Source organism: Halictus rubicundus, chromosome 15 (assembly GCF_050948215.1).
Source record: "Halictus rubicundus isolate RS-2024b chromosome 15, iyHalRubi1_principal, whole genome shotgun sequence".
Taxonomy (NCBI): Eukaryota; Metazoa; Arthropoda; class Insecta; order Hymenoptera; family Halictidae; genus Halictus; species Halictus rubicundus.
Genome location: NC_135163.1, coordinates 3351679 through 3377973, shown reverse-complemented (window position 1 = coordinate 3377973; position 26295 = coordinate 3351679). Strand labels below are relative to the sequence as shown.

Below are 26295 nucleotides of genomic sequence, written 5' to 3'. Positions count from 1 at the left end.
GTGATGAAACATAGGCCGCATTTTCTCACGCATGCGCGGCGATTTTAGTATCAGTGAAGTAACATTCTACATAAAATAGGGTAGCTTGATCACCCTGCAAAATTTTTAAAAATTGTTATGATTTGATTTTGAAAATGGCGAACTTTATGCCTCTTTGTAGCTCCTTCTCCAATATTAGCTGCCATTATGTAATAAAATCTCGTCTCGGAAGAGTTGTTGCCAATATCACTGCCCCACACTATCTTTTTCTCATAATATAGATTATAGATACGTTACTGTTTTGGGCGCGCATGAGCAAGAAAAAGCGGCCCATATCTCATCACTGATTTGTAGGATGAGCTGCGTTGAGTGCGTATGTGCTCGCGTGAAACCGAAAAACAAAAGCGATAGTGACAATGCCATCACGCAACAACCCACGACACAAAATTACGAAATTTCACGACATTACGAAAGAGTAATGGTCAACCGATTTTGAATCGGCAGCAGTTAGTCTAACGTATGTGACGACATTGGACGACATACACAAACATTGACATTGCATTTTATGGGCTTCGCTATCAGGGGCGTATCTGGTTACTACACTTGTATATGGCGCGTGTATTTGAACGGTGGAAACAGTATTTAGTATTAATGTACTAAGAAAATACGAAATATCAAATATTAAACCAATGCTCTACTTTATTTGCAATTATTGAATGCGTACACATATATTTACTATTCTTGTCTTTTCTTTGAAAAGGATGTCTTTTCTAAAAGATGATGCAGATTCTGATGCAGGCTAAAGATTAGACCAGGGGGCGGCACTATATCGGGGACAGCGAAACTCCGAGCGTGAGCACTCTCTGTTTCTCTCTAGAACCACCTATTCTTCTTACACCGTGATACCATGACCGTATACGGCATTTGAATCAAGTTAGGTTATGTTGTGAACATAGAGCATTTAATAAACGTTAACATGGAAAATCAAAACGGCACATCCGTGAAAAGTAATAATCCTGCTCCTACAGTCGAGCAAATTAATGCTGATAGAATAACTCAGGTATTTACTGATGCTATGTAAATATATTTATTCATTGTACACTATTGTAAAAATGTAGTTTCTCATTCTATCTTTATTACAGCTTGCAAATAAATATTGGGCACCTCACACAACAGATTCACATTTACCTTTTAATCCTCAAATCGTAGAAGACATTTATGTTCAAGAAATATGTGCATCCAAGTTTTCTATTCGAAGAATCATGATGTTAGAATTTAGTCAATATCTGGAGAATTTCTTATGGCCGAATTACAATGCAAGTAATGCAACTCGTGCCCATACTATGTCCATTGTTGTTATGGTCAACGAGAAATTTCGTGAACGTGTTCAAGTTTGGGAAGCATTTGAGAAGAATCCAGAACATTTTCCAGAGTTCTTCCAAAACGTTTTGGAAGCTTGTCTTGAAGATAGTATAATGGATTTTGATTTGAAAGAGCAAACAGCACTGATTGTATTTTTGAATCATTGTTTTAATTCTATGGAAATATCATTAGTTCGAGAAGAAGTGAAAAGGTTGGTTTCATTATCTATGTGGATTTCATTGCAACAAGGCCGCAGAGAATTAGAATTTAGAAAATATCCAATGTGGCGAAAATATTGGAAAATTTTAAGGAAGAAAGATAATCCAGAATTGAAAAAGAAACTGGAATGGGAAAGAAAGTTCTTACATAGATTAATGATTAAATTTATGAAAATTTTGGAAACAATTTCCGAAGAAGGTAAAATAACAAAAGTTTATGTAATGTTTTCATAGTTATATATTTCTTCTATTCATTTTTGTCATAAATGCATAAAATCCGGAGTCTAATAACTATACTAAAGTAAATATCTATTATGTTTTATTGTATAATTGAGGTCACACATATACTTATCTATTTAACTGCTCTAACATTATATTTATTTTTAACAGGACCACTTTTACCAGATAAAGTACGGTACTGTGAAAGATTTCTGGAACTAGTAATAGATTTGGAAGCTCTGTTACCAACCAGGCGTTTCTTCAATACTGTAATGGATGATTGTCATTTGGTAGTGAGATGTCAGTTATCTAAATTATTGGATCGTCCTGAAGGAGGATTATTTGGACAGGTAAGTTACATAAACTTCTTTTAATACAAAAAGAGTCAGAAAAAAATGTAAATGACAGAAAGATGTATTTTATAAGAGTATATTCAGATGATACATCTTTTGTACAAAAGTTTGATATCTATACAAATATAAATACTACATGAATATCTTAAGATTAAAAAATTACTTTAATGATACAATTACTACAAGATAATAGATGTAATGACAGTATTTATAATATGTTAGGCATTTACATTTTGTGTTGTGAATTTATTGAGAAGTTTCGTAATAAGTGCACAATTCCATAAGGCAGAAGCAATGTTTTTTAAGGCACATACCTCCATAAACATAAATTTTTTCAAATTATTGAAGATAAAATTATTTTTATGACATTTTGTTGACACTGCAGATAAATATTATATACAATATCTTAATTTTCTCTTTTGTCATTTACATTAAATCAGTATTGTCTATTTTACCAGATGATTTGGTCATTAAGATCATTGTATACACGATACTGTTAATATGACTCTTTATATGCTTTGCTTTATTCTCACATGATCTTACCAAGTGAAAAGAGTTCAGATTTATATAGTGTGACTTAGAGAGAAGTAGAATATCAGATATGTTTTGTAGATTTGAAAATACATTGTGGTATTCGGTTAGTTGTAATTTACCCTGTGTACTTTAAAAGATGGATATGCTTGGTCTTAATTAGAGTTGGGCATTAATTGATTAAAATATTTATTTGATTTAAGTTAATCACTTAATTCATGTTTTTATAGTCAATTATACTTTTATATCAGCTAAATTAAAAAAGTTAATCAATAATTGCAGTTGATGATACAACATTTCAATTGCAATCATTAATTATATCAAATGTAGCCCAACTCTAGTATCAAATAACTTTTTTCTCGTTTCAAATATATAAAGTACGAAATGAGATTAAACAATTCTCAATATCCCGCGTTAATGGCAGTCATTTCTTCCCCCCAATCAAGACCATCAATATTTTCTACAGAGTTACAACAGTTACAGGTTTTACCTAGTAAAAATGTAACTCTTTTTTGTCCAAAGACACAAACGTATAATATTAAAATTGCCTGTAGCAAATTGATAATGATATGACAATATACAAGAACATCGTAATTGAGTCGCGACAATAACAATGAGAGCCATCCGGTGCTCATCAAGGCAAATAAAAAAACGAACATTCTGAAACTGTATTTCATTTTATGATGAATCCGGCCATACGTAATCATTCGTTTGATTCTGTTCGCGGTGCTTAAGACAAAGCTTAGATCGACCAGTATCGTAAGGGCAATAGATGTAAATAATACAGAAATACCGAGCCAACCGATTGTTTCTTGAGGTGGATAAACATTCCCACCAATGACAGGTTTGCTGGTTTCTAGGGCAAAGTGCGCAAAGATTGCAGTACTCGCAATGCAAACTGTCGATCCCCATACGTATGATGAATAGTAACAATATTTTCTGCCATCGGTCACTCGCAAAAATACATTTCGTGATCGGAAAGTACTCCACACGTAATATCCCAAGGCGTTGAGCCAGAAAAATGCAGCTAGGAGAGAGACGTACATTACAGTATCTGGAATTTAAAAAAAAATCATAAACAATGGATTCATTCATGATATGTATTCAGTTACAGATACGAAGTGTTTAACTGCATGTAGCAAATGTTTTGAAAATAGGTTCTACAGGTCAAAGTAGGATGAAAATGAAGGTTGTTTAAATTACTGTTAGTTCTTGATTTCCAATTGCTAACGATTAACACATTCATTACTACTCAATACTACGTTTGTATCGAGTTAATACAAGCACAGACATACTGCTATTACTTGAGTTTAATTACTGATAATATAAAAATAATGCCAAAGCTTGGCTTGTAGAAACATGATTGAAAATATCTACTATACGAAGAGAAACACTTAGTATGTAAATATTTTTAACGTAATCTTATGACTCGTACCGGCGACCATAAAGCTAACGTGATTCCCGTACTCCGTAAATATTCGTACGGTGGAAGCACATTGGCCAGCTATAAGGCATAGAGTCATGCTGGTTATCATATTTCCCACGAGATCTCGCAACTGCGGCAAAACAAAGTAAACGATCGCGACGACCAGGTAGCTTGCGATCGATATCGCGTGGAAGGCGGGATCGATAGCATGCCTCATCAAGTAATTCGTGTCGGTCCATCCAACGACTACGTCAGGTACGCAAATCATTGCGTACGTAGCGACCAGTCGATCTCTGTTCAATATTGCCTTGTCGGAGCAATAGTGTCCGAACGGATAATCATAATGAATGGAAGCGTCGAAGTCATCCTCGTCTGTTACTCCAAGGGATCTAAACCCGTAAACACCACCGTTCTCGTACGATTTTTTGGCCAGATCGGTAGTGTAGTGCCGTAACACACCGGTAGTCAATATAGCCAATCGATCATCGCCTGATATATAATCGTACACGTACCATTGGCGCTCGTTCGATTGGCACTTCGGCCGACCAATTTTTAATTCATAATTAGGCTCAACCGGTCTGCTCCGCGAAATACCGTTCACTTTTTCCTCGACGAATTCCGGCCGCCACTGCGTCTCGTTTGTCTCGGACAATGGCGTGCACGTGTCGTCGACAAGGAGTTCTTGGGCCCCGCAACATTTTGCGATGCTGATTAAATTCGGTTTGATGTCGGCGCTGGCGAGCACTGCACGCGGATCATTCGTCCCGAGCGAACCGATCACGATCACGAGTACCACGCTCACGAGACAATGCATGTCATCGAATCAGCACCTTTCCCGTTCCGATCACACGTTGCGCGCATTGGTCACACGTTTTCCTTTGCGACCGTGTCTTTTTAGCGTTGTCCTGATCGATTCCGTGACGGACGCGGCTACCTCGAGGGCGTTAGATTCACTCGTTCATTGCGACGCGACGATCGACTCCCCGTGTGTGTTCATCGCCATACCTGCTACTGCTGCCAGCGGGTTGCTCGTTTATTAAAGACCTACCCCTGCCTATACCCGGCCGCCATCGCATCCCATTCCCATTCCCTGTTACATTGTTTTTTTGTCTTTCTCTCTTTCTCCGTTTCTCGTTCATGCATTCTCGCTGACGTGGTCCATCTCTCTCCCTCTACCTGCTGCTCCCTCCATAGTCAGTCTCATCGTTTCCCCTACTTCCTAACCCCCCTCCCCATTGCCCATCCTCACCTTTTTCGTTTACTTCGCGCAAATCTTTGTTGCTTTTCTATTGGTTATTGTCGGGTCTCGTTTCTCCTCGAGCTGCAGTCGCTCACATTTCATTCACGGATACTCTAACCAAGTTTACTACCAGGATAATGATTTTCAGAAAAATTGTATTACCAACTTCTAATTTAATATATTTCCAGAATTTGTACAGAAACGGAAGGAATGGATATTATTTTTGTATTCTAAAAATGTAGTTGACCTCGCATCCGAACTCGTGCAAGATATGAAATAACGCTGTAAACACACAAATTTTAATATTTTTGGTCTTCTAATTTGATCCTTAATTTCTGCCAAACGTTCTATATTCTATTTAAATCCGGCGATTGCGGCGGTGTTTGAATCGCTTTGGGACAATTATACGGTAGCCATTCTTGTGCCACTCTAGGCTTAGGATTGTTATCTCCATAAAACATACGCAAATTCAATGTCAATGTGAATTTTCTTTTAAATGCTTAAATGAACCCGTTTGCCCGTAACTTCATCTATAAATTCGAAATTTTCGACTCCAAGTGCCGAAACACTAATTTCAAATTTTTTAGTCGCCACTCTTCAGTTAACTTCCGCCAAATTTTAGTTGTCCCATCTGACCTAAACATATTCATTTTGCTTTCATACGTGAAAATAACATTCTTCCAAAAGTTATAATCTTTGTGAATATACTCCTTTACGAATTTTAATCCTTTTTTTTTGGCATTCACGTACAGTTTTCGTCGTTATTCGCTCTTAAATTGGCCACAGTGTATCATACACTTAATGATTTTTACCGCTCGAACTATGTACACATATTGGCAAGAATTGAATGAGTGTTGTATACATATACATATACTGCGACTGATTCACTACTGATTTATCATTTATGTACGATTATATCGCTATTCCTTCGCACACATATTACGTAAACAGTTTGTCCTTGGACTGACAGTTTTTTTTGTATTTCTTCATTTTTTCGTCGTCTCGCCTGGGCCATTCGGATACATTGGCAAATTCAATTAAATCAGAGAAATATAGCGCTAGCAAATATTGGACTCTACTTAAAAAGTAAATTATTAACGTAGTCATCGCTTGATCAGCAGTTTTGCTCATAGTAAGCATATTATGCACTAGTGATTGTTATGAAGACCTTTATTTCCATTTTATCGTTACGTACATTATTTACAAATTGATTTATTTAGTACTATTTTCTTAGAATTTAACTACTTCATAAACGAGTAGAATAACATTAAACCGAACGTTTAATAATCCTAAGTAAAAAATTCCTTACAATCTAACAAAAGAATAGAAATCTTTTATGGGATGGGCAAAATTTCTACCCAGATGAACAATTGTAAATAATAGTATTACTAAGAATTAGTATTAGTATATCGACTTACACAAATTACTATTTGTTAAACTTAATTTTGATTGTGATTGTACACGTTAGACCTTTGTTTGGTTAACAATTACGGTCTCCGGTTTTATTGTACTGTAGAACCTCGATTATCCGAATTAATAATAGTTATTATCCGATAATAGAACAGTTATGTTCAGCTTAAGTGATAAACTAATTTAGATTGTAAGTATGATTGATAAGTGGAACGTATTTGGATGATGAAGATGGTCGGATGACTGAGGTTCGGATGATCGAGATTCTACTGTATTGTCTGAGAAAATTGTAGTCCATCTTTGCACCCAGTTTCGCAATCGAGTCGTCGATACGCAGAAGGTTTCGCGGCGGCAACATGCTCGCGTTACAGGAATATCGATCAGCGACGGGTTGCTAATGCACAAAGCGTTCGCGCGTCGGCCTACAACAATGAGCATGTCTCATCGTTGTATGACTGTAGCAAGTTCTCCCGTCTCCTGTCTGAGCATTGCTCACAGAGACGAGTGGATGTGGACATGACATGGCCACTAGACCACGCTCTTCCCTCGCAGCAGTCTCGTTAATGTCACGCCTCCGTTAAGCTATTTGATTACTTGCGCGCATTGCTCAGCTTAATCACCGTGACGCTGACTACGCGAAACAGAGCTACGCTTCTCATTAGCGGACTGTGAACTCCGCGCATTCACGCTCGAAATGTTCAAAGACTCGGGGATATCCGAGTTGTTTGATTCAGCTCGGCGCATCCAACCCTAAACTTTGGCTTGCGTCGGTAACTAAGTATTATATCTACACTATTTGCTGCTACGTTGCGTCTAAATCCAGTCCCGTTCAGCAAGCCTTGCGGCGGGCAAGGGCGCCCGCCGATGCCCGCGAGCATAGCTGAGGGCAATGCGACGTCGTCGGGGAAAGTATTGCCATTGGCTGAACCATCGAAAGGAGGCGTGGTTCGTTTGCCCGCCAAATCGCTTATGACCGGGGCATAGTCGCCAAATCAAGACTTGTTTCCCCACTCTAATTTCCTTTTCTACCACGCTATACCCTTACGCTCCCGCCACGGCCTGATCACGCGACGCAACACATAATGCCACGTGTTGCACAACAACTTTTCCCCTCAATTCGTGCTCCCTCCCCTCATCTGGCGACTATGGAAATTCTCTGCCCGCACGGGCAAAATTGCGGAACGGGACTTGTTTTAAACGATTTCTCGCAAAACCACGTCGGATTTTTATTTTCTGGATAGTTTCGCATCGCAGTAAGAGTTATATTTGGCATTGAATTTATTAATTAGTGCACTTGGTGGATCATCTGATGTTACCATGTCTGAACGTACCGATCGCCATTTTTACGAAAGCTTAGTTATCCTAGTGTACATTTCTAATTGGTTCCCGGTGCCAGTGATGAGCAAGCGTCGAATGCTTTTGTATTTGAAATACATGCAGAATACTGGAAACTTCGGTATTCGATGAGCTCTTAAATACAAATTACAGAAGTTACTATTTCTATTATATTTAATAGAATACATTCGACAGAAGTAATTTTGTAATGACTAAACTGTGGATCTCTGTGCGAAATAAATACACTTTCCATCTCATTTGCAGCAAACAGGAGTTAAGCAGAGTTGTATTTACATTTTTAATAGTCTCGATACGTTGGAAATAACGTAACAGTAATGTATGTTTATTCTTTTCTTTTCCGCTTACTCGCTTTTGCCGTAAATGCATGAAATCCGCAGTCTATGAATGAAAAATACCTAAGTACATTTCTCACTCGACGAAGATAAAGCAGAAGTTGATCACGTATTAGTCATCCGATGATTTGTTGATATGTGTTTTGCCCATCACTGTGACCGGTGCGTGTTCAGAAACCGCAGTTTCGTCGTCGGTCGCATTTTTATGGCGAAAAGACGTCAGCGGCCGCGACAACTTGACGTCGCGTCAGTCGACTAGAATGAAAGTTCACGTACGTGTCTTCCTGGGGAAAAAAACTAAACGATTCGTACGGATTCATTACGATGAGTCGTCGGAATACACGGACGTAGCGGTACACGAGGACGATTCGGACGACAGATTGCTTTCCGGCTAGTACGCTAATCGGTAGAATCGATCACTACATCGATCATTGGCAATTGACGCGACGACGCTTACTATAATTTTGTTGCTGCTCGTTGTTAATCGATAATGCACACACACGCACACGCACGCACACACACACTTATACATAGAGATTCTTAAAGTTGAATGATACGCAGTCAGTAGACAGCAGATTTTATACGTTAATCGTAGGCGCATCTGACCGTGGGTACAATGCAACGAATTCTACGTTTTAACAAAGTCATTTTTCTCATTCGCAACTCGACTGAAGTGACTGACCTCAGATTTCTCGTTTCAATAAAAAACAAAAGATGACGCTCTCGCAATTATTTATAGAGAATGGCAACTGATTTTGGATAACAATCCGCTGTCTAACAATTTGTTACTCGTTAGGTACAATCAATGAGCAACCATTCGACTCACGGCACCTCGTTCGCCGGATTCGACTTACGTTAGAGACTAGGCGAATTGTAAGAGTATTCAATTATCGCGTGATTCTAAGAAAAATGCCGCTTCGACGCGCGCGTCACTTAAACAGAAATTCTATTTTATGATTGCAATTGGTTTCGGAAAATGGTCTCTCCTCGACTTGTCCCCGAGCTGGGGAACCTAAACTCTGGAGTGTAGCTATTATTATCACACTTGCGAACTCCTACGAGCCGTACAGTAGAACCTCGATTATTAGAAAAAGTTGGAGTGCATGGCAATTATCGAGGCAGACGCTGCATTAAATTGCGCTTCCTTTTCCGTAATCATTTTTGCTTCTTCATCGTTTTTATTGATTGGGAAATCTCTGACGACAGTCAGAAAAACTGTCCAATCACTGCATGCTTATGACGTGGTAGCAATAGGACAAGATTGGACAACTATCGCGATCATTTTCAGGTTTTGGAGAACTATAACGTGTTTAGAAAAAATATTGCATAGTTTTATAACTAGTCAAAGGAAAGTTACGATGCAGTGTCGATTGTAATGAGATTTCCCGTTAAGGGAGGGATTTTTCCTCGTTAAGGTTTCAAGTTGAGATACGGCGATGCTCGCTGGAGCTTTCGCGTTTCTGTTTATTCGACTGTTTGTTGCTGCCCCTATCAATTCTAGGTATTGATTTCCAAAGAACTGTGCTCGCGATATGTAAACATGCCTGTTTTCGAAACTCACGTACTCGAGCTTGTGTTTCTCTTGCGCCGGATATCAGTAGCTACACGTCACGCTCACGTTCATTGTTCCTACCTACTAGATAAGCTACTCCGATATGATCCGAACTGTGGACGTTCAAAGCGGCAGAACTGCAGAACGTGCAACTGCACCGAGGATTATAAATGATTTCAAAGGACATACAAAATACAAAGTTCAAGTGCAACGTACTAATGTTTTGGTCTATATTTAATGCCCAGATGAATCATCCTTCCAGACGAATCATTGCGAGATAACTTCATTTTGACGTGTCGCGGTAAAACTCACTGTCCCCTTACAGTGAGTATTGCTACGAAAGTATGTTCGGTGGGGCAACGAAGACACCAGCGAACGCGGCGAAGATGCACGGGAGTGTCGCCAGATGAGGGGAGGGAGCACGAATCGAGGGGAAAAGCTTACCCTCTCTCTGCCAGTACCGGAGTATGCATGACGGAGACGAAACGCGTCACGTGACCGACACCGCGGAGAAAGCGTGGGGGAATAGCGCGGTAGAGGGGGAAGTTAGAGTGGGGATGCAAGTCTTGATCTGGCGACACTGGGTGCGCGCTGCACGGAAGAAAGCTTGGTGGGGGAAGCAAGCGATTGAGGGGCCCCAAACAGTGGCCAGCACTGATTTAGAATGGTGGTCATTTAAAAAAAAAAGAACAGAACGAACTCGAGAGAGAATTGTATATAAATCTTACTCTGTATAAAGTCCTTCTATCTATAAGTGGCACGCATAGAAATTACCATTTGATTAATTCAATCAGAAGTTGAAAAAGAAATCATTTCAATGTTGAAAACAGATGTTTCCACTAGCCATGGCATTTTATCGGTATTCTGCAAGCAGATAGATACTTCCTCACTACAATACGGAAATGGAAGATAGTAAATTCAATGAAAACGGCCGAACAATTTAATGCGTAATTCGTGCACAAATACCGAGGTTTTACTGTACCCGCGAGAATAGAAGCGACAGTTGAGGAGACCAGTTTTGGTGGGTTTCGTTTACCGGTGAATTCTGCTCTTCTGTGTGACACGCACGGCGTGTTAGCCCTGCTGAGATAATTCGATCTCCTCGGGCAGCACATCCTCGCATTCTTCATCCTCGTAGGCGGCCCAGGATTTTGGAAAGGCGATCCCGCAAGGTCTCCTTCTCGCCAACAGCTTCCTGACTCGTTTCCGTGTCGCCACCAGCAACAGGAATATTATCAGACCTTGTAACGCGTTCAGAATGTCCGTGATGATCCTGGATGGAAAAACGAAAAGACACAAGGTCAACAATTTGTCGATGTGTTCCGACCAACTATGGTTTGAGTGGTCCGAGATATTTTTACGATCTCGGAGAAGCTGGAGACGATTGAAACGTTCCTGGTCATCACTTCCAGATGATCGATTGAAAGCTGTGCAGTTGGATGCAATAAGAGAATCAATGGATCTACATAAAATTCCATTGAAAATATGTTTAAGAAAATTTACGAACAACTGACTAAATAGAACGAAAGTTTGCCATCTGTACAACTGCTGCAATAGGAACGAATAGAAAAACGGTCAAAAATATGTGTTCTGAGAAAATTGATAAAACAGAAAGTTGTCCTAAACATCATGTATTTAAAAGAACGGTCTGCCGGTCCGAGGATTAAGTCGGAGGGGAAAAGTAAATACCAGGCGCTGTCTTTGGATCCCTCGGCGTAGGACACCACCTCGAAGATCCACGTGAGGCCCATCACAAGGATCAGCTTGATGTAGAGCATGCATTTGAAACGGAGCACTCGCAGCTTGTTCCCATTGAGATCGCAATATTGATGCCATAATCGCCAACCGGCCAATCCCAGATAAATCATATTCAGCGTCAGCAGGATCCCGATGGGCCCGTAAAAGTACGCCCACATTTGATCGCTGCCTGGAAGAACAGCCCGTCGATATATTTTAATCGCGATTCGTTGTATTTCAATCCACATGTTCAATCACCGTTCACGCGTATAACAGATAAGGAGGTAGACACCGCTGTCCATATTATTATTCTCAATGTGCCAATCTTTTATTCATCAAACTACCTATCTGGATCATAAATTAGCCCGTGCATATTGCAACAGAATCAACAGCGCGGTAATTAAACCAGAATAATTTATCTCACCGCTGAACCAGCAGTTTCGTTCGCCGAAACCGGGTCTCAGGTGTTCTCCCTCCAGGTGATGGGTGAACAGTGCCACCACCAGACAACAGAGTGGCCCGCCCCATCCGTAGATGCAGTAGATCGCGAACAACGGTTTCTCTTTAATCGAGAAATTAACGAACCTGTAGAAATCGTATTGCATAGAGTTTCGTTATAAAAATTCAGCAACCCGATGTTGGTAGTTCTAGGTTTACTCGATGGATTTATAATGTTTCGCTAATCGGAGCCTTCGCTCTATGGTTTAACTTACCAAACGGTTCGCCATATGTTGAACGCCACAATATTCAGCCAAAAGAAAACGGACATAAAGGAGAAATATAAAAGGAATCCTGAGAAGGAGAAAAAATTGTTTAACTAAATTCGTCGCTGTAGATGATCAGTTCACAAACTCGTGTGCGATCTTTCAATATTTAGCGGATCGTTTTCCTAGTTAGAGTACGGGATAAGGCAGGAGTTTTTGCCAATAATACAATGTTTACTCTATATATGTCCCAAATGCCTAGCCGATAAAAGTCCCAGAACTATCCCCACTGCCGTGGGGAGCCATGAACCGAGGCCTCAAAGAATAGTGTCTCCTAGCCGATATATGTCCCTGGTTAGACTCGTGTTTTGGACATATGTCGAGCAAAGACAAAGCTTTCAGTGTAATGGTGATGTACGAACTATGTTAATTTTCTCCATATTTGCTTATATTGGCAAGAACGCACACGAATTGTCGAACCGACCAAACAGAATGGCGTCTTGGTTTCACAGTGCGTACCCAAAGAGACGCAGATTCCTTGATCGTTGTTCTCCATCGGCCTCAGATTTTGAATCGATAACACGATATAGCTAACTGCCAAGGATGTAACAGCGGCCATCATGACTTTGTCTTGGATCTCTCTCAATTCCGGTAGAAGAATGTACACGGCCAATGTGGCGATCAGGAACACCGCCGATGTAACACCCAGAACGCAAAATAATGTCTCTCGCCATACCGTCGCGTGTTCGCTGGCGTCTTCGCTTTGGAAGCACACTAAAGCCTGGGAACCATTGACGTGATACCCCACGCAAAACCTGAATATGGAACAGGATTATGGTAATCGATGCACAAAATTCTTTTACTCTTAGTCGTCGATCCCGACCAATTTGATGAATTCTAAACAAACTAACAGGAAACAGGAAAACGGTCGGTTATTCAAAGTAATGAATTAAAATTGTGAAATGTTTGCACGGTTAATATTTTGTCCAGGAATAAATTTGTATAATGAACGTCCTGACAAAAATCAAAAACGAAGTAACAACGGTGTTCCCCACCTTTCACCGCTAACGAGTACCATGAAAGAGTCTAGTGACGCGAGAGGTTTTCCCCAAGAACGTAGCACCGATTAATTCGAGTTCGTTGTTAATGTAAATGATATTTTGGACATTTGCTTTCGATATGAGCGGCCGATAAGAGAACGTAGAATGCTCTCTTTGGTAGCCTGTCCTTGGCAGGTCGAAGGTCGTATAGCAAATCGTAACGTGATAGAATAAAATCGATCATTTACTCTTTTGACGGGATCCTGTAGGAGCCCATGTAGTTTAGCCAGGCTTTGCCGTTTTCCTGGGTGACAGTGAACTTGTCGTCGCTGGATATGCTCGGGTCGAGCAAGTAGCTACCGTACGGGCAGGAGAGCTGAACCTTCATGCCCCGGGAACAATTCAGCGATTCTTTCATCCATATCGAACCTCTTGGACAACAGCTCACGTCTACGCCGTGGCTCGACGAGACCATCCGTGTTAGCAGACATATCCATACCAGACCTGAAAGAATATTTTTTCAATCGATTTCTCTATATATGTCGCCGAGGCCTGGACGATAAACGTCGCGGAATTATCCCCACTACCGCGAGACATACCCCGTGAGGAGCCACGAAGCTCGAGAGGACTCAGACGCCGCACAGTGGGCAATTTGGACAAAATCGGATTCAAAATCAAGGAACTTTCGATAGGAATGAGGTAGAGCGATGAAATTTTTTGGAAATGAAAGCTGCAACTTTGTAGAGTATGGGAAAAATAGAGAGATTGTGGTACGAACGTTTGTTAATCTCGAGAAAATTCGTTAAACGCGCACAAATTCAAGAAAATTTTAGTTTTTCCAATACCACACGCGGAAAAAATTTTGTTTAACATGTTATACATCATTTCCCATAGATTTTTTCACGCTGATTTCAAATCTGGTCTCAAAATTTGTCTACGACCTCAGGATTTTGCAAAAAATAGATTTTTGTGACAAAAACTAATGAAGTCATTTTTTCGTTGAAATGATTGGATGGTAATAATCTCCCTATTTTTCCCATATTCTAAAAAGGTTCAGCTTTAATTTAAAAAAAATTTCATCGCTCTACCTCATTTTTATCGAAAGTTCCTTGATTTTGAATCCGATTTTGTCCAAATTGCCCACTGTGCGCCGTGGAGCGTGAAGATAAAAAATACTATGAGTCATGTAATTTTGATTGTTTTCAGAAAGATAATTGATATTCTTCAAACACTCGCAAATGCTGGTGCAAAATTCTGATGCGAAAAGTGTAATAGTTTTTCAGCAAAAAATTCCTAAAAATGGCATTCGACACGAGAGCGGACGGGTACTTTACGTGTGCGTTTCGAAGCGCGGCGATCGCGCATCTCCGCGCTCAAACGGTTAATGGATTTTCGATTAGATAACAGTGTTGAATTTTTTTTCCAAAGAGCATGATAATTGTATTGTAACAAATATCGAACGAGGAAAGATATTAGCGAACACGATGGAGTTTCGCTAGAAATGGTTATTAACGTCTCCGAATAACAACCTTCGAGGTCGCTTTCACTGAAGTGTCATTTTCTTGGAAGTTCTCGTTGCCCGTCCCATTAAGATTTTAATCTGACTCGGCTCCGGTAGCTAGCACGCAATAAACAAATGAAGTACCGCAATCTAACAACGGCATTAATATCATCCGATCGATGACCCGATTAAGATCTTATTGTAGGCCTACGTGTGTGACTCATATCGACGAATTAATCCACCGACGCCAATATTCAATCGACGTGTTGCCACAGATTCGACGTGAACAGACTTTCGTGCGTGTGCGGGGTGAGTGTACATCTGAGTTTAGGGTATCTCGGTATCGGATTAGGATTCGATATCTTCCGAGAACGGTAAATAGTGTCCGGTTCACGCAGGTGTCGTGAGAATCACCTGATCTCGTAAGAGTACACGATTTCCAGTCTTTTATCGAACCCAGGTGATATTGAAATACTCAGTACCGGTGGTACCGAGCAAATCGTTGAGTAAGTTTACGATAAGCCCTCTTTTCATTTTTCAACGTCGAGGACGATAAATGGGTGCATTCCGTGGTGCAATGCACGTGGATATCGTGGGCTTAATGACTAGCAATTTAATCCGTTGATTTTTAGATAATGAATACACATACGCTTTGCAATAAATTCCGTCGTGACGTATGATTAACATTTGCTTCATCTTTTCTAGTGATTCAATGTCATCGGAAATAGCTTCGATCAAATCACATCGATTACTGCGTACGGAATTAGCATTTCAGTGGAAAATATTCTAAATTAAGAACCGAATGGTTATGAAGGCGACATAAACGTTAAGAATATTAAGAGCAAAGCGATTCACCTTAAAGAAATAATGTACAATGGTTGTTGTTGATAGTCCTGTTCCTACCAGCAACAATCCCAATATTTTTTTTTTTTTTTTTTTGTAACAAATGGGGATAGTAAAAACCGTTCAGAATTATTCTCCGATACAGACAAAGTATGTCAGGCATCGAGAAGGAATGCCAATGAATCACCACGAATTTTCATTTCGATCAAGTGCGGAATTGGTACTTCTCTGATTCACTGCACAGAGAATTATGCAAGGCTCGCTTGTACACGAAAGTCACCGGAAGCCGCATGAATAGTAACAGCAAGTGTTAAAACACTTTCATTATTCTAACGACAACACCAGACATCCACGTCCCGATTCTCCATAGACGGAGCTCGAGGGAACGAGTCTTGTGTTTATACTAAGCGTCGAAAGTCAATGGAACGAACGATTTCGAATTCGTTCGAAGCGGAACGAGACCTGTCGTTCGAACACCATCGAAGAATAGAAATTGAACGTAATTAATTAGGAACAGCCGAATTCTTATAATTATACCGTACCAATGAAAAATTTGGTAGCATTCTGGGATTACTGGGCACTTCAGGATACATACAACATTTACTTACAAAAACAAAAATATTATTGACTTTGTAGAAACTTCACACTTGTGTTTTGCACCACGCAGAAAAAAAAATCGAAACAAACGAGCATTGCAAGCATAGCGGTGCAGAGTGCACGTTCCCACTATCTGAGTGTCAGCAAAGTGCAAGACCAGATACGATAAAGCAATAAAAATGGTGATATTTTCATAATATCTATGACTTCTTAGAAATTTCGGCCACTGTGTATTAGAATGTACTGGAGTACACGAAGGATGTAAGATAATACACTGGAATATTCCAGAATATGCTACAGAATATGCTACAGAATTTTTAGGATACACTAAGAGCTGCTCAACATGATTATTAACGAGCAAAAGGGCCCTTAGCAGGATGGGGGCAGGCCGCAGTGTCGCCAGATGAGGGGAGGGAGCACGAGTCGAGGGGAAATAGTTACCCCCTCTCTGCCAGTACCGGAGCATGCACGACAGGGACGCAAAGCGTCACGTGACCGTGTCATGGCGAAAGGCGCGGTGGAAGGGGAAATTAGAGTGGGGGACCAAGTCTTGATCTGACGACTCTGAGCACAGCCGTGACATTGCGTGTGACAAATACACGCAACCTTTGCCCGCAGGGGCGTGAATTCTGTGTACACCCAGGGCAAGAAAATCGCTGCCCGTACGGGCAGACGCCGAACAGCTCTGACTAAAAGGACGTTTCACGTTCGAGCGTAATCAACCGGATAAAAATAGCAACGTAACATTGCAGAATAATCGACGAGTAGGATGATAAATAATTCCATTTAAGCAGACTCATACTTTCGTGTCTCCCGATTCGGTGTAGCGGTTGAAATGAAGTGGCAATTCCGGGACCAATTGAACTAAAATGAAAATCAGTATACACATAATACAATCTGTGAAAAAGAAGAAGTGCGGAAAGATCAACACTTTGCGCGATAAGATAACGATTATTGCAAACAAAAATTGTCTTTATTATCGAGACTCGGCGGCCTTTACTGAATCAGCCAGTTCAGTCGACGCGCGAGATTCCCCGTCGAAGAAACGCATTTTTCTGCGTTCGTAACCCAGTTTAAAGCCGGCCGTGTTCTCGCGCGGTACGATCGCGGCCTGGATCAAAAGAAGAAAGAGATGCCTTCTGTCATCGTGGCTGCTCTTTGTGCACTTCTATGCGCTCCAATGGCCGCACATGCACCGGTCGCTTTATTCGATTGAGCCACGTGCACTTGCCCGCTCTTTTATTCAATTCCTTTTGTTTCCCCCACATGAACGATTCTATTCATTTAATTAGACGCATTCTAATGGAGCATTGTTTACGAAGCTATTAAACGGAAACACGAACCGCAATTAGATTGCTAAAAAAAAAAAAACAAGAGCCAATAGAAATTTCTCTCTTGCTTCGTCCATTTGAACAAGTTGAAAGAAACTATTGTTCATGAAACGAGCAATGTATTGAAAGTAGTAAGCGCAAGAGTCGGAGCGGTAACGATACAAACGGTAATAAATTAGATTTTGGTGAATGAAGCATTAACAATACGGGATCCGTCAAAACGACAGGTTCTAATATTTTTAATTCTTAAAAATTATTAAGCAAATTCATTTCTTTGGGTGTATACATTATGATAAAAATGGCCAAAAATTTAGATAGACAAATTCTTGTAATTTTTATAAAGTAATGTAAAATAGTCACTCTTAGCGGTGCGTAAACCTATTGTTAACTAAGATAACGTTTAAAAAGTCTTCGCCGACAGACTGTCAACAACGCTCACTAATTTTCGTTTCGTACGCAGAGTAAATACGTTTGGGAATTCCACATAGTCAAAACATCGTCTCTTATCACTCTAACTTTTGAATGGATTATAATCTGGTTAGTTTACGACTTTCGCTTCCTGTGGTTCAAGAAAACACAAGGAAAAAAAACGTAACGATTCGAGAAATTCTCCTCGCCTCATACGCAATCAACCGTGATAATGTTATTTTCCATATCGTTTTATCTAACGTCCGTGATGGTCTATTTTGCGTGCTCCTCCGACTATCAATCGTGTTAATGTCAAGTGAAAAACAACGTCTGTTTTTTATTTCTCTCTTTCTCTCTCAAAGCTCCCATGACGCAACTCGTATTTCGACACGAGCCATCTCTATACTTTTTGCATTCTTAACAAGAACCGTAAAATACTCGGCTATTCCAGACCTCTCGTTGCAGATCATTTTGACATTGCAAGCTAATGAAAATGAGTTGGTGTAAAATGTTCACCTACCTTTTAAGAACGAATAACATTTACAAAATTGATTAGAAGAATTGATATAGTAGATAATTTATTAAAATAATTGATTAAGAATTAACATTGGTCGAAATTGCAAAGATAAAAGTAACGGTTATGATTTTTAACTTTTTTATGGGTCCCTATAATCAAAATTTAAAAAATACTTTTATAGATCTAAATATGTTGTATGCATGCACAGAGTTTCATCAAAATTTCATAAAAATGGCAAAAATTGTGAGGAGCTTTTTTGAGAAAAGTTTTAAAACTCCTGCGATTGTTACAGAACGTCGACCGTGTCATTTTGGTGAGTTAAGAGAATTCTTACGATAAACTTTTTCTCTTTCTCTAAACTCTTAATCATAAAGACGTCACTATATTTTTGAACCATGAATCTTAATGCACTGTTCGAGGTTATTTGCATATTGTTACTGAACAATCCAGTTGAAGATGAATTTTTCTCTTCAATCGAATGCCATATTTCTAGCCCGGGTCTATTCTGACCCAGAGTATCAAAATCGTTATTTAATTACTCCGTTTCTGGCGATTAAAGTAAATGAACGAGTGTTACATTAGGTACGATAGAAACGCTAACGTATCTGCAAGAAGTAGCTCTAAAAAAATGTTTAAAAAAATTGATAAATAAACATAAGTGGTCCGCCGTCCAAGGATTGATTTCATAGATTTACATGCGTTTATAGTAATTACAGATTCATGTAATTACAGATTTACATGTAATTATAGATTTACATGTATTTACAGCTCGAACTGTTTAAAACCAGTGAAACATGAAAATGAATACAATTTAACACAGCTGAGAATTGTTCGACTATAAATTATTACAGTAGCGAGCGAGTCGCTATGACAACCAAAAAATTGCTGCGTTGGGATACAGTGAGTGTACAAAAATAATGCGCTAAGTTAACAATGGACTTGCAGCGTTCGGGCCGATTGTTGACTCGGCGATTCGCATTGGGAAAAACAGCAGCCCGATAAAAATCACTGGCCCGGGACAATATATACAAACACGCCGACAGAGGTTTACGCACCTTTGACTGGCAATGTGCCCAGGTACTTATTGTAGCTCGTGACCAGCAACATTATCCCCTGTTTCTTGTTACCGCATCTCTTTCTCCTTCGGAACTGGTTCTACCACGAATATAACCGCGGAGGATCGGCTCACCCTTCGCGGCCCGCCTTTCTCGATCAAAACACCGATTCGCTCCAAGCGAGATTTCGATCAACCTTCAGAATCTCCGCGAAACGAATCTCTGTTTACACTCGGTTCCAAACAACTCCGTGAGAATACCGTCCGGTACGGATCACTTCTCGCATTTAATATCCCCTGCAGAGACCGGACTCGTTTTATCAACTTTGAGAGCGTTCGATTTCCAATTTCGAGGGTTACAGTAGCAGAAATTGAAACTGGTCGAAACTCGTCGTCGATGATGGACGCAAGACGGCGGAGTCGGTCGCCGGAGACCGATGCAGCTAATTGTAAACGAACAGGACGCGGGCTTGCGGAGACTTCAACGACGGCGCGAGCGACGGCGAGGAACGTGTTGGCAGAAGTCGACACTGTTGAACCGCGCGTCGAACTGAAACAAACCTGGATGAAGCTTCGAGGAACTGCTCGCACGGAGATAGCACTACACACAGTCCTCTCCCACTGTCGCATTTCTGGCTACCACGCTGCTACCCACTGCTCAAGGGCCTCCACGCGGAGACGCTCGGACGAGTATGGGACTCGGCAGAAAATTAATAGCTCCCGAACTAATCCGTTTACGACCCAAGAGCCCTAATACTTTTTTGAAGAGGACAAGAGGGCGCATCGATTAATGGAAACGAAATGTACAATTTTATTTAGAAAATCGAAGAGATTTTTATTTTCTTTGTTGAATGAGAAAGCTTCTTGATCATCTTTTTATTGCGATTTATCGACGTATAATTATTTTTAGCAACCGAAAACGACCGATGTATACTCTTCCAAATACAAGTTTCCCTCCACAGCAAAATGCAACCAGCAATCAGCTGATGTTGTGTTATCGTAATTGATCCGCCAGTCTGAATCGTACTCGATTGCGACAACCTTGACTGACAACATCTCCGATCTAATTTCAGAATTCTGAAGTATCGAGGATTAACTAATTAACCAGAAGTCCGGTGTGTTATTATTATTAGGGGTATCCAGAAGTAATATCGTTTGTTGATATTTGTATAAAATTTTATCTTGCTTAACATTTAGTATAGATTAATTCATTACAAATTAATTTCACACTGAGAACCAAGTGTGAATAAATTTTATTAGCATGTAGTTCGCAAATAAGGTGGCAATGTTTAATCAATCTGTAAAAACATTATGTTAAGGTGCCGAATTACTGTGAGAGTACCAGTTTCTTAAATTCCTAATTTCTGTCATAAACCCATAAAATCCGCAGTCTACTTAGTTATTATAATTTCTGACGATTTTTGCGTGACGTCTTCGTTAGATATCTGATGAAGATTGCAAGAACGCATTTGCTATATCTGGCCGAAACGAATAAACTGATCGATCAAGTGCCTGCTTGCGTCAAAATCGTTAAGAAATCGGTGCTAACAATAAGTCGCACGGAAATGGATCGATAAGAAGGGATCATCGTAGAAACCAGACGAAACGAACGGAGTCCCGGGCGTCGATGACGAAAATTAGTTTTGCTTAATGACGATCTAAGATAATGCGATTTTCTTGTACCGAGCTTGGAGTGATTCGCATATTTGCTCGTTAAAGAAATTATACTCGGCAATGTAATGCCCACTTTGCGGATTGTTGGTCACCGTTTTATTTACTTTTTAATTTACAGTTGCTGGAGATGCTGAAGTTCTATGCGAGGTTCGAGATCAACGAGGAAACCGGTGATCCTCTCACCGATCATGATATGACACAATTGCATTACACCAAAATCACTTCTCTTCAGGTATGACAATAATAATATTTAATACTGTTGTCAATAATATTGCAATCGCATTTTGAGAAGACACAATAACTTTCGTAGCATCCTATTAATCCAAGAACTCTTAGTTGGGGGAGGGGAGGTGAGAAATACCTCCGAAACTAAGGCCGAGCAACGGTGACGTGTATAGGGAAAAGTTTCTCGGAGTTGCGACCCGGATAACATATTTCAAGTCCATCAAAATTAATTAGGAGTCCCCTTTTCTAGATATTTACCAAACTGAATACTTAAACTCTGCGCAGAAAGCGGTTTTCGCGAAGTTCCAAGACCTGAGGAATTTCGCCTTGACGAACGTGGCGAGCGTCGACACGAGGGACGCCCTTTACAAGCACTTTGGCTCACTCAGGTACCACTCTTTAATAAGTCAACAATTATTACTCAAGTATTAAAAGTTCACATACTATCCGCCATACTTTTTCAGTCAGGAAAAATTGAGATCGATCGCGAGTTATCTGAGCTTAGTGCCATCAGAGGAGCGAGAAAAAGAAGAAAATTGGTACCGATACGACATGGACTTCCTTCGCGAACTTTTGGTACGTAAAAGGGACAAGAATTTATAATAAATAATTGATGTTGGATAAAATTTGTAGGTACAATATTTCAAATGATATTTCAGGTAATCGTTTTTCATAGTTTAAATAAAATAGTATTTTAAATAGAAAGGATAAGATAAAATACTTTAACGTTCTACTATAAATAGTGTTTAAAATATTTTTTGACAATAAAAATAAAGAGAGAACCTAAATGAAATAGATTATTTGAAATAACATTTCACCCAGTTTTACAAATAAACTATGCCATCGTTTTGATCAAACGTTTTTTTCTGGGGATTAAATCTTCTTCAAATTTTCACGTCGTTTATTCTTATTATTTAATAATATTAAAACTTCAATTCTAGATCTCCCGCCATGAACGCAGAGCGTCTCAATTGGAGGAGCTGAATGAAATGCCTCTGTATCCCACAGAAGAGATAATCTGGAATGAAAGTATCGTCCCAACAGAATATTTCTCTGGCGAAGGGTGTTTAGCTCTACCAAAATTAAATTTACAGTTCCTCACTCTACACGATTACTTGCTGAGGAATTTTAATCTCTTCCGTTTAGAGTCGACCTGTATGTTGAACAAACGTATATTTATTAATAGGATTGCTTAGATTAATAGGATTGCTTAGATTAATTAATTCGTTTCAGACGAGATACGTCAAGATATTGAAGATGCCGTGAGCAGATTAAGTCCCTGGTAAGTTTCTTTTGAAAACAAAAGAATATGGTTAAGCATGTATCAACCGGTATTTTACTTTTTCCGTTTAGGCGAGCTGAAGATGGCGGTGTTTACTTTGGTGGCTGGGCCAGAATGGCTCAGCCGATCACTCAATTCGCTGTGGTTGAAGTAGCGAAGCCTAATATTGGTGAAAAGAGACCATCCAGAGTGCGAGCTGACGTCACAATAAACCTGAGTGTCCGAAAAGAAATCAAATCCGAATGGGAGAATCTCCGAAAACACGACGTATGTTTTCTAATTACTGTCAAACCTGAGAATCCAATTGGTAAGATACAAAAAAAAAATATATCCGTGCGGTTAGAAATACGTCTAAGCTACTTGTTTAACATTTCGATATAAAATAGGGATTAATTGTAATACGGTACAATGAACTGATTTGATATTTGTTTTATCCGTAGGCACTAAGTACAGTCATAAATTACCATTTGTCCCGCAAGTTGGCTTAACAACAGTTAGAGGATGCGAAGTTGAAGGTATGTTGGATTCCAATGGCAGAGTGATAGAAGATGGCCCTGAACCACGACCGATTCTACCCGGTGACACTAGAACGTACAGAGTCTGGCTCGATTCCAATCAGTATCGAATCGACATGGACAACGCCAGTCACGGTGGCGAGGACGTTTACGAAGGGTTCAATATTATAATGAGACGAAAACCAAAAGAGAATAACTTTAAAGCGGTCCTGGAGACCATAAGAGAGCTTATGAATACAGAGTGTGTTGTCCCTGATTGGTTGCATGACATAATTCTTGGCTACGGCGATCCAGGCGCGGCTCGTTACTCGAGGTACTTCTAATCATTAGTGTATCATTAATACACATTTTATCATTGTAATATTAATATTTCTATATCTGCTTGTAGAATGCCGAATGAAATCGCAACAATGGATTTTAATGACACGTTCCTCGATATAGACCATTTGCGTTCCAGTTTTCCTCAATATGAAATTGAAGTTTCTACAAACGACGAAAAGAAACTTGTGCGACCTTTCCGTGTAATATTTGAGGATGTTCTTGCCAAACAGAGCAATGAATCTGTAAACAAAATAATTCAAGTTGAACCACACGTTCCTCCTAGTCGTGGCCCCTACAAGGCCAATGAACCTAAAAAGTATACAACGACCTGCTGTTCATTTGTGTTCATTAATTGTACACTGTACATCGTTATTATATTTTATATGATTTTGTTACAGAAATCAGATCCCCTTTACACCAACGCAAGTTGAAGCTATTAGGGCCGGTATGCAGCCAGGATTGACACTCGTCGTAGGTCCTCCTGGTACCGGTAAAACGGATGTCGCTGTGCAAATCATTTCAAACCTCTATCATAATTTTCCCAATCAAAGAACGCTAATAGTTACACATTCCAATCAAGCGTTGAATCAGCTTTTTGAGAAGATCATGGCATTAGATATCGACGAGAGGCATCTGCTCCGTCTTGGTCATGGAGAGGAAGCACTAGAAACGGAAAAAGACTTCAGCAGATACGGTAGAGTTAACTATGTTCTGGCTAAACGCTTGGATCTTTTAATGGAAGTTCAAAGATTACAGGTTTGTATTCTACTAATAAATTAGTTAGTTGTCTTTGCTCGCCGCATTACTACTAATTTTGTTTATTAGGAATCCTTAAACGTGAAAGGCGACGTGGCGTACACGTGCGAAACAGCTGGACATTTTTTCATGTATCAAATATTGGCAAGATGGGAACGCTTTGAGTCTAGAATCAAGCAAAGGCAAGGAGTAGGAAACAGTTCACCTCCTGCTTTTATTGTCGATGAAGAATTTCCATTCCATAAATTCTTTGATAACGCTCCGCAACCCTTATTTAAACGTAATACATTCGAGGAGGATATGGAAATAGCATGCAGTTGTTTTAGGTAATTTTTTAACAACGAATAATTTATTTCAAAACTCTTATTTTCCATAAAATGATAACTGTATTCTGATTCTGTAGGTATATAGAACGAATTTTCGCACAGTTAGAAGAATTCAGAGCTTTTGAGTTGTTGCGATCTGGTTTAGACAGATCGAAATATTTATTGGTCAAGGAAGCAAAAGTTATCGCCATGACCTGTACACATGCTGCACTGAAACGACGAGAGCTCGTAGATATGGGCTTTAAATACGACAACATTCTCATGGAAGAGTCTGCGCAAATTTTAGAAATAGAAACTTTCATACCATTGTTACTGCAAAATCCGCAAGACGGATACAATCGATTAAAACGTTGGATAATGATAGGAGATCACCACCAATTGCCGCCAGTTATCAAAAATATGGCTTTCCAGAAATATTCAAATATGGAACAATCTCTTTTCGCAAGATTTGTTAGGCTAGGTGTACCTACAGTTGACCTTGATGGCCAAGGTCGTGCTAGGCCCAGTATCTGCAATCTTTACAATTGGCGGTATAAAAAGTTGGGAAATCTTTTCCACGTGGAACGCAGCCCAGAGTATTTGGTGGCAAACGCTGGATTTTTATACGACTTCCAACTCATTAATGTTGAAGACTTTAACGGAGTGGGAGAAAGCGAGCCGAGTGCTTACTTTTATCAAAACCTTGCCGAGGCTGAATACTGCGTGGCCGTGTTTATGTATATGCGACTGCTTGGTTACCCGGCCGATAAAATCAGTATACTGACTACATATAATGGGCAAAAACACTTAATAAGAGATGTGATAAATATAAGATGCGCTAGTAATCCTTTAATAGGACGGCCAAATAAAGTGACGACGGTTGACAAATACCAAGGTCAACAGAATGATTACATATTACTATCTCTTGTAAAGACTCGTGCCGTAGGCCACTTGCGAGATGCACGACGTCTGGTGGTAGCTATGTCAAGAGCACGACTCGGCCTTTACGTATTTGCTAGAGTCTCGCTTTTCAAAAATTGTTTCGAATTAACTCCCGCGTTTGATCAGCTCATGCAGAGACCATTGAAGCTGCAACTATTGCCGCAAGAACATTATCCAACTGATAGGCTTAACGATGCTGTTCCATCTACTTCGCCAATGGAAATCGAAGATATGCCTCACATGGCCAAATTTGTCTATGATTATTACATGGAGAAAGTTAGTGGTATGAAAGAGTCACAAAAAATGTGGCAGAAACCAGGTACAATGCAAACATCTAATAGTCCAACGCACAAAGTTCCTGCTCATCCTGGAGCCGATGATGATACGGATGACGAAGAGCTCAATCAAATAGAAAATGAAGAACAAAACACTAAGGAAGAAAATGTAGAACCTAAATTTGAACTGATACAAAATTTAGTTGAAGAACCAGCTGCTGAGAGTGAAGATAATGATAGTTAAGGACTGATAACGGATAAAAAAAAGTTTAAATAGCAGTAAGAAACAC

General features: G+C 39.8%; 3 protein-coding genes across 5 annotated transcripts; 1 reads left to right on the top strand and 2 right to left on the bottom strand.

The window, feature by feature from the left end:
* The first annotated feature begins 873 nt into the window (after positions 1-873).
* Positions 874-26252, top strand: LOC143361444 (RNA helicase aquarius). Its single transcript, XM_076800829.1, has 14 exons — positions 874-1039; positions 1122-1758; positions 1950-2128; positions 21503-21616; positions 21895-21998; positions 22074-22185; positions 22551-22764; positions 22843-22891; positions 22963-23198; positions 23332-23719; positions 23795-24043; positions 24126-24483; positions 24553-24809; positions 24887-26252. The coding sequence occupies exons 1-14, from the start codon at positions 956-958 to the stop codon at positions 26247-26249; spliced, it is 4344 nt and encodes a 1447-aa protein (XP_076656944.1). The 5' UTR covers positions 874-955; the 3' UTR covers positions 26250-26252.
* Positions 2197-5194, bottom strand: Mthl5 (G-protein coupled receptor Mth-like 5). 2 transcript variants are annotated; one of them, XM_076800832.1, is made up of 3 exons: positions 4098-5194; positions 3055-3716; positions 2197-3019 (listed from the first exon to the last, which is right to left on the bottom strand). In XM_076800832.1, the coding sequence occupies exons 1-2, from the start codon at positions 4900-4902 to the stop codon at positions 3064-3066; spliced, it is 1458 nt and encodes a 485-aa protein (XP_076656947.1). In that variant the 5' UTR covers positions 4903-5194; the 3' UTR covers positions 2197-3019; positions 3055-3063. The 2 variants fall into 2 exon arrangements, with proteins under 2 accessions (XP_076656947.1, XP_076656946.1); XM_076800831.1 differs by having other exon boundaries at positions 2197-3716.
* LOC143361447 (putative G-protein coupled receptor Mth-like 1) lies at positions 10748-20347 on the bottom strand. Of its 2 annotated transcripts, XR_013083452.1 has the most exons (8): positions 19712-20347; positions 13708-13963; positions 12939-13234; positions 12429-12507; positions 12140-12300; positions 11668-11905; positions 10961-11251; positions 10748-10867 (listed from the first exon to the last, which is right to left on the bottom strand). XR_013083452.1 is itself a non-coding variant. In XM_076800833.1 (7 exons), the coding sequence occupies exons 1-7, from the start codon at positions 19761-19763 to the stop codon at positions 11053-11055; spliced, it is 1281 nt and encodes a 426-aa protein (XP_076656948.1). In that variant the 5' UTR covers positions 19764-20347; the 3' UTR covers positions 10748-11052. The 2 variants fall into 2 exon arrangements, 1 of the variants encoding a protein (XP_076656948.1); XM_076800833.1 differs by having other exon boundaries at positions 10748-11251.
* Positions 26253-26295: the final 43 nt, after the last annotated feature.